The following is a 16,990-nucleotide window of genomic DNA, read 5'->3' as shown; positions in this document are numbered from 1 at the left end:
CATTGTTGTGTGCATATAAAGTAAATTCTATCCTATAACCCATTTAGTGTGAGATAAAATAGTATTAATATTTCATGCATTGAGTTTTAACCTGTCCACAAACATAGTTTCCATGTTCACACCTAGACAAGTTTAAGATTCATTCTGTTTTTGAAAGATGTAAACCCAGAGGTGAAAAATCATGGGTACATTGGTGACACAACTGTAAGCTTGCAATCTCAGGAGAAGAAGGCAGGCCAAGTCATGCTCTGGTTCTGTAGAAGCCCCATCAGTTGCATCAATCACCTATGATTGCCACATTGCCTGTGGCCTTTCTTAACCACTCTTCTCTGCAGAGACACCAATCTGACTAAGCTCCAGGTACACTGCTATTTGGCTTGATATGAGCAGGACATTTTTAAAGTGACTGCAGACACCCTTCCACACCACCCCCTCATTTTTTCGCTTCAGAGAAATCTTGCATTTGACAACACACCCCATAAAATCTGCAGTATCAGTAACAGGGTAATTAATTCCTGGGCTTTATTTTTTGATGCTATTGTCTCCATAAGAACACATCAATTTAGTTGCTTATGTGTAGTTGAAGTCACTTTAATGTTCAGAAACAAATGAAATAACAAATGGTCAGCTAGCAACAAGAGTTTACTAAATCTTACACCAATTTTTCATGACATTATTGGAGATAAAATAATTTTCACAAATTTTCTTATTGTACTTCAATTTTTTATTTTTTCCTTTTTCTTTTTAAATTTATATTCTTTTAACAATAACTGCTATTACTCATCTGGAAATAAACCTAATACAGTCAAGTATACCAACTGTGTGATGTATGTTCTTTAAATAGTCAAAAAGTTTTAAAAATCACACATTAATTTAAGCACTATTATTTTTGAACAAATTAACTTACTGTTGTATCTCCACCATCACAGTTTAGGATATTTAAATTTTATTAAATCATTTGTCAATTTATTAAAAAGAATAATCTAATAAAGCACACTATACATAGACATAGTCAACAGAAACAAATAACATTATAATCTATGCAATGCTATTTTATGATACAAGGGATTTGAGGCAACAACAGAAATTAATATTAGCAGATTAAATATATAAATAAAAGAAAATCAATAATGTTCAAGAAAATGTAACCAATATCTGATATACTTAGCTACTTACATTTTAACTCTTTAAACGTGTGAAAGTACATACTTCAAACAAAGTATGAAAGATTGTTTGATGCATATTATGTAAAGTGAACACAATATTGAAAGCAATGGCGTCTATTTTATATCTTTCAACCAAAATACCCTTTTTACTTACATTTTAGCTTCCAACAAAAATAATCAGAGGTTTCGAAATAGATGTTCTTATTTTATGATCATAATTTGTCTAACTGTGCTTCCTATTTCTTTTAATCTTCCAATTGTTTTGAAATATTCTTTCAATTATTGAAAAAGTTATATGATCATATTTCCTATAATATAGAAATTGAAAAGTACTACACATTTATTTTAAAAGATAAAAAAATTATAGTTTAGACTAGAGGGAAGAAAAATAACAGAGACAACCCTATTATTTTACTTATACAATATAAATTTTCAAAAAATATTGAGATATTTATTTTTATATTTGAATATTTGGATTTAATATTTAATTATCAATATTAATGTATTGTTTTATTAAATTAAATTAATCAAATTGAAACAAATTAAATTAGTTTATGACATTTATTGATTTAATTAAATAATATTAATTTATATACTGATTTTTTTATAATAGAATATTAGAGTTTTAATATTAGAATTATATTACACTTTGTTTAGGTTTGATTGACCATATGTTTTGCTTGCTGGATCTTGTGACTTAGGAATATTTGTAGGCATAATTCATACATTAACATACAACATTATTTAAGAGAGTTAAACACATGAATAAATTGCATCAACAGGAAAAATGATAACAATAAAATTAAGGATAAAATAGTAATTACATTTTGTGATCCATTACACAATAAAATTATAGCTAAGAGAAATTATACTTAAATAGAAAAGTGAAATTTCATTGAGGAACATAGTAGAAAACTTAAATAAATTTGTAGAAATACTATATTCTAGAATTTTATAATTATGTCACTAAAATCTATTTTTGCTCAAATAATTCCATATACTTAATTTCTTTTGATTGTGTCAGGTTTCAGATATTTTGAAACTGTGTTTAGGAACTGAAGATGGTAAACCTCTAGCAAGACACCCCTGGAAATATCGTTGTTTATAGGTGAAGCCTTACAACCTGTAAGTCTCTTGTCTTACATGCAGCTGACCACAGTTTGAACCACGCAATTAATATTGGTTTCTTTACCAGGCCAGTATGATCCTTGATTGCAGAGTAAGGAAAAAAGGGAGAGAGAAAGAAAGATAGGAAAGAAGGAAGGAAGGAAGGAAGGAAGGAAGGAAGGAAGGAAGGAAGGAAGGAAGGAAGGAAGGAAGGAAGGAAGGAAGGAAGGAAGGAAGGAAGGAAGGAAGGAAGGAAGGAAGGAAGGAAGGAAGGAAGGAAGGAAGGAAGGAAGGAAAGGAAGGAAGGAAGGAAGGAAGGAAAAAGAGAGAGAGAAAGAAAGAAAGAAAGAAAGAAAGAAAGAAAGAAAGAAAGAAAGGAAAGAAAGAAAGGAAGGAAGGAAGGAAGGAAGGAAGGAAGAAGGAAGGAAGGAAGGAAGGAAGGAAGGAAGGAAGGAAGGAAGGAAGGAAGGAAGGAAGGAAAGTAAAAGAAAGAAGAAAGAAAAGAAAGAAAGAAAGAAAGAGAAAGAAAGAAAGAAAGAAAGAAAGAAAGAAAGAAAGAAAGAAAGAAAGAAAGAAAGAAAGAAAGAAAGAAAGAAAGAAAGAAAGAAAGAAAGAAAGAAAGAAAGAAAGAAAGAAAGAAGGAGGGAAGGTAGGAAGGAAGGAAAGAAGGAAGGAAAAAAGGAAGGAAAGAAGGAAGGAAAGATAGAAAGAAAGAAAGAAAGAAGGAAAGAATGAAGGAAGGAAAGAAAGAAGGAAAGAAAAAAAGCAGAAAAAAAGAAAGAAAATGAAGACTAGAAAGAAATGATAGAACCAGGAAGGAAGAATGAAGAAATGAAGGAAGAGAAATAGAAGAAACTAAATTGTTAAGTGTCAAATATTGATTTGTAAGTCTAGAGTTTATACTTTTAAATATTTTGCTTCACTTTTTCTATAAGATCAAATAAATACAAAGATGGCTAGGACAAATATTGGTGTTTTATGGGTATTTGAAATTGTCAAGTTTTTATTTGCTATTATATTGGTTTTGTCAACTTACTATTGTAGATAGCATTGTATTCAACATATTTCTCTCCCCTTTTTTCAATATTCCAACACTTCATAGACTTCTTTAAACAACACCTTGAAATATCCTATACTAGTTAGAATAATTTGCTTAGATTAATTATACATTATTAACTACTTTGTTACCTTCCCCCCTCCAGGTCTTAATTTCTTGCTCCTTCCGATTTGCTTTCCGAATTCACCTTTGAAATAAACATAAACCCATTTCCATGTTTTAATGTCTCCTTGGAGGATTTTACAGCTTGTAAAGCCTCAGTCAACTATATTATATTAATAAAATGAATTGTCATGTCTATAGCACCAGTCAACTACTATGGATGTAAGATTATAAGAAATAAAGGTGATGATTTAATTTTACTGACCAACTGCATACCATGTTGATCTGACATAGAAACTCTACTAAGCATGAATTACTCAGACTCAACATCAGTATATTTTCTTAGATAACATAAGAGTTTTCAAAAAATGTCTGCTTCCCTTTCAGAATTTTTCTGACTTTCTAATATAAAATATACAAATATTAATAAATATAATTATGGTTATTAATATACTTAAAACTCTAATTAGAGATTAAAAGAAAATCTAGAAATAAAGGTCTGAAAAATATCAGTAATTTTTATGGTATATTATAGTGAATTTGCATGTGTGATTAAATTCATAGTTATAATTTAAATTGAAAGCAGGGGGGTCAAGAATAATGCCTGAAATTAATGCATTATCTTGATAAAGAGTGCCATCTACTCACCTAAAATGAGAAATGACTTCTTCTTTCCCATGTGATCAATACTTTCAGAGCAGTTGGATTATTTATGTGCTTTTCCCCTTTGAGACACTCTCCTCAGAGCATGAAAATATTATTCCCACAGCAAAGAAATGCTTTCTTTCACTGTATTATTTTTAATTTTAATTATGCAGGGTACCTTTGATTTCCCCATAGAGAAGATGATTCTTTCTGCATAGATCCCCTTTTTATTATTATTACTCATAATTTTTGTGCAGATCTCTGTATATTGATTTATTCTATTATTGTTTGCTTTGTGTTTTAATCATACATTATTAGTTGAACTTTCAGCCTTTACTGCAATGGTTTCTTCCACTTAAAAAAATTGTTATATCTGATATAAAGTTGAGATTCTATAGCATGTAAACATTCAGAATGGATAAATATTATGATGTAAGTATAATACTTTATATTTTAGTTTGTGTGGGTCACACTTAATTGTGTTTGAGAGGTAAACAGAGATAGTCCAGGGTAGTATTTAGATTAAAGGCAGGTGCTGTTGGGAATTGTTATAGGGATTACTTTAAATCTGTGCAATGCTTTAGGAAGTATTAATAGTTTAATTATGTTAAACTTCCCAATCCAGGAGCAGAATTGTGTCTTTGTTTCATTCTGTCTTCTTTTATTTCTTGAAACCATGTTTTGTACTTTTCTTTATATAGCTCTTTCACCTCTTAGTTGTTTCCAAGGTCCTTGATTTTATGAGACACATTGTGAGTTGGATTGTTTTTCTTTTTATATCTGTTTCTTATTTTTATTTTTTTTAGGTGTTTGGTTTGTGGATCACACCCAGTGATGCTCAGGCATTACTCCTGGCTATGCGCTCAGAAATCACTCCTGGCTTGAGATACCATATGGGACACCAGGAATCCAACCGCAGTCCATCCTAGGCTAGTGTACAAAAGGCAGATGCAAACCACTTGCACCACTGATCCGGCCCCAATTTTTATTATTTTTGTATAGAAAAGCCATGGTTTTTTTAATATTAACTTTATAGCCTACCACTTTACTATATAAGCCTATTGTTTCTAGAAGGAAATTAAACGGCCCAGTACTGGGCAACTATTGGGTCACACACACCTTTACCCAAAATAAAGACATTCCCCCATCTTCTTCTTTCTTTTCACCTATCCTTTGATATGCAAATGTAAACTAAGACTGGAGTAGCATGATATAGGTGCCTTTGTCATTCAACAACCCTCCCCCTCCTGGTTGGGAAATAAAGGGGTTTCAATTCTGTCTTGGAATGCAGGGGGATAGATCACAAGGAGAGAAGCCAATCGGATTACATGATTTTATCAGACTGGTTTGGTTTATTAATTCTTTGTGGTTACCCTGCATAAGAACCCATTCAGCTGCAGTTAGAAATATGACAGGGGGCATGATTTTCCTTGTGGTTTCTGTCTACATGGAAACAAATAAGAATGAAGCCATGAATTATCAGAATCTGTGGGACACAACAAAAGCATATTAATATTGAAATTGGTAACCTTACAATCATTCATTAGAAAGGACAAAAAGCCTACATAAATAACATAATGGCACAGCTTAAGAAATTAGGAAAAGAGGGGCTAGAGTGATAGTGCAGCAGTAGGGCATTTGCTTTGCATACTGCTGATCCAGGATGGAACTTGGTTCGATCCCCAGAGTCCCCTATGGTCCCCCAAGCCAGAAATGATTTCTGAGCACACAGCCAGAAGTAACCCCTGAGTGTCAACAGATGTGGCCCAAAAGAAAAAGGAAAGAAGTTTAAAGGAAGGAAGGAAGGAAGGAAGGAAGGAAGGAAGGAAGGAAGGAAGGAAGGAAGGAAGGAAGGAAGGAAGGAAGGAAGGAAGGAAGGAAGGAAGGAGGGAGGGAGGGAGGGAGGGAGGGAGGGAAGGAGGGAGGGAGGGAGGGAAGGAGGGAGGGAGGGAGGGAAGGAGGGAGGGAGGGAGGGAGGAAGAGAGGGAGGATGGAAGGAACAGAGGAATAAAAAGGGAATATAGAAGGAGGGAGGGAGGAAGGAAGAAAGGAAGGAAGGATGGTTTAACTTGTTTGGGGTCTCTAGGTATATACAAAATCTGTTCCTACTAAGGTGTAAATGTTAAGAAAAATGAATACCAACCCACCCGTGGGTTTGGGTTCTAGGAAGAAAAGGTTTCCCTGCTGGATATAAGAATGCATCAGAGTAGCCTGATAAAAGCAGCACAGAGAGAGCTGGCTCTAAGGCTAAAGCTAAAGGCCTCAGGCAAAGTGCTGTCAACCTAAGTTGTTTATCTCAATAGGGTCTACAAAACATGTACCCAAACTAACTCTAGTAAAAATCATTAGTTAAGGCAACAGTACCAGCAACTAAAGAAGGGCAAAATAATTAAACTTTATGATTAAAGTTATGATCCATAGGGAGAGTGGGAAATGAAAGGAACAAGAATTTTTTGCTTTTTATGAATGCATATAGTTTAAGATTGAAGTTTCTCTAAGCTTACAAGGCGTCCTATTTCATGACCTTCAGAGCCACAGGCTAGCATTGGCGGAGATAAGAACCTGGCTCTACTCAAGGAGGGCAGTAGACACCCAATTTGCTCCTACTTTCTGTTATCTTTGCTCGCAAAACTTTTAGTAAGGTGGAGTAAGAGTAAGGCGGCCACCCCCATCTCCAGCCCTTAAGGTAAAGAAATGTAACCTTAAGTTTAATATTTTTCTGTAGGATAAAAATGTAACTTTTAGTGGTGGTCTGTTAAGTTTTAGCAATTGTCTGTGTAACTTTTAGTGGTGGTCTGTTGGCTTTAATGATTGTTTCTTTGTTTGCTAAATATCTCTTTCTTTTAACTGAGTTGTGCTATATTCCTAAGTAACATGTAACAAACGGAATACTACTTCGGTGACATATACTGTCCTTTTGGAAAAGTGCTCTATAAAAACACTGCTTAAGTAATGGTTCGGGGTCTTTACTCTGGGGTTCATCCCTGAGCAGTGACCCTGGTGTCACCCTGGCACCAGAAAAATAAATCACCCTTTGCAAATTTTCATGGCTTCTGACTCTCCTTGAAACGCTCCAGACGCTGCTCAAGTGAGGGGGACTGATCCTCATACCCAACATTACCAAGTAAGATTCTTTCCAGGGAGATGCAAGGGTGGTTTGACATATGCAAGTCAGTCATTATAATACAACATATAAATAAAAGAATAAAATGTCAACATATCATAGACTCTGAGAAAGCATTTGATAATTTCCAGTACCCATTCATATTAAAGCCTGTCAATAAGATGTAAATTGAAGGTACTTTTCTCAATATTGTCAATGTTACTTATCACAAATTCATTGCAAATATTATACTCAATGGGGAAAAACTAAAAGCTTTCCATTAAGATCTGGCACAAGGCAAGATTGCCTCCTTTCATATAGTACTGGAATTACTTGCCATAGCAATCGGGCAAGAAAAAGACATCAAGGGCATCCACATAGAAAAGAAAGAAATGAAACTCTCATTATTTGCAGATGGCATGACACTGTATCTTGCATACCAATTCTTCTTCCTCACTCATTCTACCTCTTTTCTTTCCTTTTGTTGTCTTGACGAAAGGCTCTATTTTTTTCTGTTTGTAAAAAATTATTTTATAAAGCTTGAGATATCCATATCTTGAGATATCGATGTTGTTCCTTTCTAGTCTAAGTTCAAACTATTTGGAGTCATTCAGCACTTCATCAAGAGTCAACATAAATTATATATATGTAATTGGTGAAAAAATATTGTAATTGTTTACCTTGTTTCACAAAATCGACATGAAATTGGTTTTACTTATGTGCATTCAAACTACAAAAATCAAAATCAAAGCCATACCAAAACAAGAAAAAATAGCTCAGTCTGTAAATCAGTTCCTTTGTATATGGATGACCCAAGTATAATCCCTTGTACCTCTTATGATCCCCCATAAATCAGCCAAGAGTGATCCCTGAGTGAAGTGACATATAAAGTCCCTGAGCCAAGCCAGGTGGTACTCAACCCGTTACCCCACAACCTTTTCAAAAGAAATTCTAATCACAAAAACATTGTCATAAATACCAATGATTAAACATAAAATACAGAAAATTTATGTTTCAATGACTTTATTAATAAATTACTATAACAAATAATAAATAAATAAATGATAAGCACTAATATCACATAAACTTAAAATGATTGAGCCTAAGTATGTTTCATTTATTATTTTAAATTATATTAATTTACAGGTAAGATATGTGTTAATAAGAAACTTTTGTATTACAAAGAACAAAAAATTTTCTTGGTCACCTAATAATCAATATAGTTGCAAAAAATGACTTGACTAATAGAATTTTGTTCTTGATGTTAAAAACTTAATATATAATGTGTGAATTAATTTATTTATATGTTGATACTCATTGAAAAATTGAAATCATAAATGTTTTGTTTATTTTTCATTAGAGAAGTTTTGTGTATAGTATAATACAAAATTTTGAATCAAAAGGTATAGAATATATAAGCTATTGTGAGACTTATTAAATAGTGAATGAGACAAGTAAATCTCATTGCCCATTTTAATATAATATTCTCAAACTGAGTTAGATATTTTAGGTAGAATAATGTAATCTGTCTTCCTCACAAAGAGGCTATTTTCCAAATTCCAAAACCTGCAAACATGCAGCTTGTTCTGGAATATATTTGCTAATGGGATTATACTGAGTTCAACCAGGATGAGATTTTGAGATCCTTAACTTTATATATATATATATATATATATATATATATATATCATGGACAGGTAAAGAAAAATAAATAAAGTCAGTTCTGGAAAGTAGAAGTGGAATTGGCAGTCAGCATGTTGGGATTTCTAGATGGAGGAAACATAAGCCAAGGACTGCAGTCATTAACACTAAGATTGAACAAAGAAACCTATGAGGCTTTTGTAGAAATCTAGCTTTTTGAAAGCTTGACTTTTAGTTCACTGAAACTCAATTTGGACTTTTGATTCCCACAACTATGAAATGTACAATGCATTTTAATACAATACTAGCACAGTAACAATATAATTTAGAAAAAAAATACTTCATCAAATAAAAAAGTACATAGAAACTATGTTTTTTATTCTTGACTCTAACCCACTTAGTAAAATGTATGTGTAAGAAGTCCACGAATCATTAAATGGTTTAGGTGCCTGTAAAACATATTTTGCCTGTAGAAATCCCAAGTTCAGTCTTGACATGGCAGAAATCTTGAGACTTGTCTTTGAGAACTACTAGTTATAACCCAAAATACATTAATAATAATTAAAATAGAATAAAATGATAAGTGTAGAAATCACATAAATGCATTTTAGACCTTTTGCTACAATACTATTCACATAATCCAAGTTCAAGAGAATAATTTTCTGCCAGACATACACCTTTTTGTCAGTCTTTAGGTTAATAAAGTGACATACAGCATCAAAATTTAAGAAGAAAGAAAGATAAAGTAAGATAAATTTTCCATATTTTCAGTTATAAAACATAACATTAAAATATTAATCTATTGTTAAAATACAATCACAATATTGAAAATGTGTTTCTTTTGACCAGATGGCCTTTATAGATAAAAGTGTTTACCTTTATTTGACCCTGGAGACCAAAAATGCCAACAAAAAGATTGGATCTTTCTGTTACCAGTAATTCTGTTTCTCTATGACCCAATTTCAAAAGCAAATCACCTATCTGAGTTTCATGATTCCAGCATTTGTCTTATTTTTAACAGACCCAACAATATTATAAATTCAGTATTTTTAGACACTGTCTTCACTTTATAAAAACCTCACACTCTTTTACTCCATATTTATGAGCAAAATTTTACACATACATGAAAGTTTGGCACATGGATATTAGTAGCATTTTTCATTCCTGTGTGCTCTTGAAAATTAATGTCACTTTTAAAACAATACCTGGGAAATTTAACTTTTTCATCAAATTACACTTCATTCCAAGACTAAATAATAAAGGCTAAAAGGAGATTTTTGTATATACTTATGTTTTTATAATAAAGACTGAGCTGTCTTTACTACGAAATGTTTAAACTTTAATATGAGGAAATGGTAAGGAGATGATATGTCTCTATAGATGATTATTATATTTTGTGAATATGTATCTAACCAAAAGATGGAAACTAAATTTCATTTTCAATTATTTCGCTATTTTGTCACACGCGCTATTTTTATGTGTTTACAAAAATATTAATTTGCACTAAAATCTTATTTCTTTTGGCAGTACAGAAAATTTAAATATAAGATAAAAATGGAACTAGAAAAGTCGATAGATTGATAATAAAATGCTGAGTTTTAAATATAACTTTAAATATTTGAGCAAAGATATCAATGACAAATAAGTGATTTGCATTTGAACATCTATTAAGGAAATATACTCATTCCCACTTTGGCAGGACATATTCTCAGGAAAGATCTTTACATACCTCTTCTACAAGTTATCAGGCATTCTCTTCTTGATAGAGTAACTAAAACTTTTGCAAAATTCCATTGCAATCTGCAATGTGTTCATTTTTAAATTAACTTTTTACCTATGATAGGTGTGCTTTCTTTGATCAATTAATGCGTGTTTGGGCGAAAAATTGGGTAGTTTACTGTGGGATATAAGGATTAAATATTTTCTACTTAAAATAAGAAAACCATTTCTACTAGGCCTTTGCAATTGATAGCCTTTTCGTAAACAAATAAAACCCTTATACATGGTTATTATTTCAACTTTATACCCGTTTGAGTGATTGCCATGGATCACTCAAGAACCTTTTCAAAGCATCCTTCACATCCTTGTTCCTGAGGCTGTAAATGAGGGGGTTCAGCATTGGTATCACGAGAGTGTAGAAAACAGAGGCCATTTTATCAGTATCTAAGGAGTGGTTGTCCCTAGGTTGCAAATACATGAAGAGAAGAGTCCCATAGAACACAGTGACAGCCATCATGTGAGAAGCACAGGTTGAAAAGGCCTTTTTTCGCCCCTCAGCAGAACGGATCCTCAAAATAGCCAGGACAATATTGAGGTAGGATACTGATACAATAATCATAGAGAAAAACAAATTGGTTGCAGAAGAGGTAAATACAACTGTTTCTGGCATGTAGGTACTAGAGCATGACAAGGCTAGTAAAGGGACATTATCACAGTAAAAGTGGTTGATGACATTGTTAGAGCAATACGACACAGAGAAGACACAGGAGGACACGGTAATTGCAGTGGCCAGACTATAGAGGTAGGTGAGGCCAACCAGGAGGAAGCAGATCTGCGGGGACACCACCACCATGTAGAGCAGGGGATTGCAAATGGCCACATAGCGGTCATAGGCCATTGCTGCCAGCATGAAAATCTCAGCCACAATGAAAACTAAGAATCCTCCCAACTGGGTTGCACATCCATAATAAGGTATGGTCTTCTTTGTAACCAAGAAGTTCACCAGCATTTTCGGGGCAATGACAGTTGAGTTGCCAAGGTTGATGATAGCCAAGTGGCGAAGGAAGAAGTACATGGGGGTTTGGAGTTGGGCGTCGACGCTGGTGAGGGTGATGATGCCCACGTTCCCTGTCACAGTCAGCCCATAAATGAGCAGGAAAACAAAGAAAAGCGGGATCTGAAGCACTGGAAGGTCTGAGACTCCCCTGAGAATGAACTCAGTCACTCTGGTCAGATTCCCTGGAGCCATTTATTTCATTGATTCCATCTTCTAAAAGGGGATCATGAAAAGACATAATGAAAAATGTGGATTTTTCTGTGAAATGCACATTGTGCCATGTTTCATTTAAATAATTTTAATTTTGGTCAGATAGATAGTTGGACATGTAGGTTGTCGTTCTCTCGACTGGCCGTTTTTTGGAGCCCCAGCACCATTTAGGAGCTGTGAACACATTCAAGAGCAATCACTGAGGGGAGAGCTAGGAGTAAAGCCTGACTAAGCACAGCTGGGTGTGGCTCCAATACCCAAATAAGTAAGATAAAGTAAACCCACTTAACTTATTTGCAATCACTTAATATTTCAAGTATTCATTTTCTTTTACCCAGTTTTATTACCGCCAGAAACAACACCCAGAGATCTTTCAGCCTCTTAAATTCTTTATTAATTTGTTCATTTTTCGATATTTAGGAATAAACACACATATTAGGTAATGTTCATAAAGCACATTGTATGTAACAATGTCTTTTCTGTATTATATTAAAATGCAATATCACTTGAAAGTATTCACATGCATGTTTTACCTATGTACATAACTCTTGCTTCTGTATGTATGTGTGCACTTATCTCAGGATGAAACAAATTAATGATAGTCACCTTTACTTATCTTTAGTTTGGGGTGGGGGAAGCCTCTCAGCAGTGCTCAGGAACTCAGATCCATTCCAGCCATTCACCAACAAACCAACATAATCTATGTTGTTCTTATTATTCAAAAATAATGAATTTTCTTAATCACATTCTCTTTCTCTGACATTTAACCTTGTCCTGCCCTACACTTTATTTGAAATCTCTTTTTTATCTTTACAGCTTATATTAAAAAAAAAACAAAACTTACTGCCTAATGTGTTTTTGAAAGTTGTTATCTTGAGTTGGTGAAATTAATCATTTCTTCTTACTTGAATAGATGATCAATGAGAAATGTGTGATTCTTTGTGTCCAGAACTTAGTAAGGAATTTAAAAAAGAATGATAATATCACTGTGTTCTAAAAAATTGAACATCAGTTTTTGTTGTTGTAGTTGTTTTGAGTTTTTAGGCCAGACCCAGCAGTGCACTATGCTCAGAAATAATTCTTGGCAGGATTGATTCCAGAGATCAAACCCAGATTGGTCACAGGTCAACTGTGTGTATGACAAATGCCCTATGACTGTTCTATCACTATAGACCCTGCACTAAGTGTTTTATAGAATTATCTCTAAATTGGTTGGAACAAATGAAGCTTAAAGATATAATATGTCAATTAAAGTTCATAGGATATTGATCAATAGTATTATGTCATGCTCTTTATGTGCTTTGGTTTAATACATTAATTGATGGTTCAGATATTACTAGCTTAGTTATCTACACTGACACTTTAATCATACTATGCATTATGTAATTTTATAATATACATATTTGTTAATTCAAAGTCTAGTGATGATGATGCAAAATATTTGGTGACTCTATTATTGTTAGCATACTTTGACTAACATTATACAAGGTACCTTACTTTAGTGCCAGTAATTTATTGTGCCTGCCTGAGAGATTTTAACGATAACATAGAAATAGCAGGTCAATTACAATTTTACATATTTAGAAATATGGATCAAATAATATCGAGTTTTATAAACTAGTAAGGTTTGCTCATTAGCCTAAATTTTATGGTATTTGTTTTAAATGTATGTAATGTATTGCATACACTTAATATATGCCTTATAGTATAACAGAGATCTGTTTATCTTGTCTCTTGCCATCAGATTTTAAAGAAATTATCTAGGGGGGGCCGGAGAGATAGCACATCAGCATTTGCCTTGCAAGCAGCCAATCCAGGACCAAAGGTGGTTGGTTCGAATCCGGGTGTCCCATATGGTCCCTGTGCCTGCCAGGAGCTATTTCTGAGCAGACAGCCAGGAGTAAACCCTTGAGCAATGCCGGGTCTGGCCCAAAAACCAAAAAAAAAAAAAAACAAAAAAAAAAAAAAAAGAAATTATCTAGGTAAACTTATGATTGAATATACTATGATAATGCATAATTTAATAAAATATTTTCTCTTTATTTTCAATCCATGAATACAATTAATGCATGTTTTAAGTGTAGGAAACAAGTCCATAAGTTAATAAGATCTAAAACAGAGATAATTTACTAAATAATTAATTTGTAGAATTATCTGTTGAAAAAGAAAATGGATTGCATATATTCTTCTCTACTATTAATTTTCTTTGCTGCTGAGATATAACTAACAGCAAATATAAATGGGTTGTTTCCCTTTTTTGGTAAGTATATGTGACAAATAGAAGGATTCTGTAAAGAATAAAACATTGTTTTGCTATTTCATTATCGTCTTTGAGATTTAGCATATGACTTGCCTATAAATGCTTACAAATATTTTTTCAAGTCTTTTAAAAATATTTTAAGCTGTTACAAAACTAAGTTTTTCTATAAATTGAAATTAAAACTATGCCTAAGCAAAATCATTTAATTTTAAATTTTGATGTAAAATTATGTAGAAAATGAACATCTTATTAGTTTATGATAGAATCTCAGGTGTCATTCTAATCATATCTTTAATGTACTTTCATATAAATTGTATTAGAGAAAAAATCTATAGCTTATATAATCAGAATCTTTCAACAGTATTTTAGAGACTGGTTGTTGACAGTAGAAATCTCTATGCTCTTGGATTTAACATCTTATGCAGTGTAAATAAGTGAAAGAGAAACTCGTTTTTTATTGATGGTAAATAATTCAGTAGCTATTTCTTGAAGAGAAGAAAACTTATATTTCAGTGACACTAACAAGCATCCAGTCAGATGTAGTATGTCCCCTGGAGTAATCTTTAATTTTGGCAACACATTGAAAGAATATATTCCTCCTTTATTATGGTACTTCACAATATCCTTTACACTTTAAAAACAGTCTATTTTTACAGTAGAAAGGCTGGGTAATCTTGTATAAGTAATAGAGCCATCATTCTTACTAAGCAATAAATGGTATTTATGGGGATTACTTAAAAATAGAGTAGACATAACTTATTACCTGAATCTGACTTGACTTGATAGAACTTCTAAAATAGTTCTCATGTCCAAGGATAGGTAGGTTAAACCTACCTGTACACAGAGAGCTGCTGAGCATCATTCCTGTTTGCCTCAGGAAGCCCATTAAAGGTTTTTGCACTGATGAAAATCCCCAAGGATCTTCATGCAAATAAATGTTTACTTATGGCTCCGATCCCTGAACAAGAAAGTCATAATTCCCAAGTAAAGTTCTGGTACTCCCCTGGGAAAGGAAGACAAAAATGCATGCTCATTAGTCAATTCTCCATGCAATATTTACCACAAGTGGAAATGCATAGATGATGGAGGCACTCTCTAGGTAATTCAGTTGGATGATAATTCCAAGCAATAATTCTACCCTTGTCTTGCTGAGAGATTTTAAGGTTCACTTTAACTTTTAACTTTGTTTTAAATTTTAACATTCTATTTTCTGAGAAATACTGTTCCCCTTAAGGTATAGAAAAACCAATATAAATGTTATAATTGTGTCCTAAGTTTTAATTTTAATATGAATATTTGGAGTAACACTGAGAGTAAAGCCTCCATTCTTCTCTGTCTTGAGAGAAAAACCTAACATGTAATCATAAAATTAGAATTTTAATTTTAGTATTGAGTGATGGCCACCAGTGGGAAGAAAAATAAAGCATAAAGAGGAATGAGAAGACAGATTTAATAGACATTTGGTGCAGTGTGTATGCTATTGAATATAATACAAACCTTTTCTAACGATCATAATTACTATGCTATAAATCCTAATAGCTAAATTAGATAGAATGTAAGAAGAAATGACCAATGAAAATCCTAAGACAAACAAGAAAATATTAGCAGTAGAAAATATGAAAAATTCTTCTGATGAGTTTTCTAGTGGACTACTATGAAAGCAATGTTCTTTGAATTTGAAAATATATCATTGGAAATGTTGAAAATAAGAAACAAAAGAGTTCAGGAATATTTCTTTTGCAAGCTTAGATTATACAAGAACTTGGAAAAAAAAAGAAAGAAGAATATGAGAAGAGTATTTTTAGGACCAAAGCATGTGCCTTGCATGTATGATGTTCTGGATTAGAGTCATATCCCTTAAGTAGCACGTAGGCCCCAAGCAGCACATAAAGGTTCTAAATTAAAAAAAATAAATACTCTTGCAAATTATTTTCAAACAGTAGAAAGCAAAATATAAAAAAATAGTTTAATATGCTAATGGGAAAAAGTCTTTACCTATAGAGAAAAAAGGTAAAAATTATATCTAATATTTAAGCAACAGCACAAGAAAAACACCATACTAAAATAAAGTAAAAAAAAAAAAAAAGTAACAGTTGTGATCTCAGAGGTTGGCAAGTCTTGCTATATACAGAGAGATCACACCCTGCTTTACCCAAAGTCTCTGCCTTAATTTCCTTTCCCTTAATCCACTGCCTTGCAGATGTAAAGATTCACCTTGGCTTGATTAGCATGTGATAGCTACTTTTTGTATGTTAATTATATTTGCTGCTCCTCCTCTATGGATTAAGCCTAGTCAATAAAGATTACATGGAAAAGTCAGTCTGGCATGTTTTCAATCCATGAATCTGGAAGGCCCTTGACTCCTATGCTTATTATCTCCCTTTTAATTGTCTTGCTTTATTAATTTTTGTGGCGAACATGCTTCAGACCCATTCTCCCAGTGTTAGATTACAGTAACTGAGCCCTTACATTTGAGGCCCAAAAGAGGTACCTGAGAACAGAGACCTCAACACTGGAATAAAAATGGTAAGTGGGATATGAACTGGTAGATCATAGCCATGATGGACCCTTCACACAGAACTGAATATGCTATACCCATTATGAAAGTGTCAGCTTTCATGGACCTCCCTTTGAGCTTCTATGCTTGGCTCTAGTGCATTTACCTGCATTTTCGCACTGGACAGAATGTTCCAGGCTCTCTGGAGATTCTCCTGCACAGATGCCTCAAGAAAGGAAAGTGCCTTTCTAGTACTTTCACATTTTCCATTTAAAAATGTTCCCAGGGCCTATAATTTATCATTCACTTCTGGCATTCAACAAGAGAGACCCCCATCTCCAAATGTAATATAATGTCCAAAACATTGGTGTAGGAAGATGTTTATGATGATCCAGCTACCACCTCTTCATACTCAGCACCTAATAT

The 16,990-nt window shown here is 33.1% G+C and overlaps 1 protein-coding gene across 1 annotated transcript; it reads right to left on the bottom strand.

Moving 5' to 3' along the window:
• Positions 1–10,841: 10,841 nt before the first annotated feature.
• On the bottom strand, positions 10,842–11,789 carry LOC126017721 (olfactory receptor 8J2-like). Its single transcript, XM_049779773.1, has one exon. It carries the CDS (start codon positions 11,787–11,789, stop codon positions 10,842–10,844), a length of 948 nt encoding a protein of 315 aa, XP_049635730.1.
• Positions 11,790–16,990: the final 5,201 nt, after the last annotated feature.

Source organism: Suncus etruscus, chromosome 9, assembly GCF_024139225.1.
Source record: "Suncus etruscus isolate mSunEtr1 chromosome 9, mSunEtr1.pri.cur, whole genome shotgun sequence".
In the NCBI taxonomy this organism is placed as follows: Eukaryota; Metazoa; Chordata; class Mammalia; order Eulipotyphla; family Soricidae; genus Suncus; species Suncus etruscus.
This window is presented reverse-complemented; position numbering and strand designations above follow the sequence as displayed.

Coding starts and splice junctions, on each gene's coding strand:
- LOC126017721 (XM_049779773.1), bottom strand. CDS start 11,789: ATGGCTCCAGGGAATCTGACCAGAGTGACTGAGTTCATTCTCAGGGGA.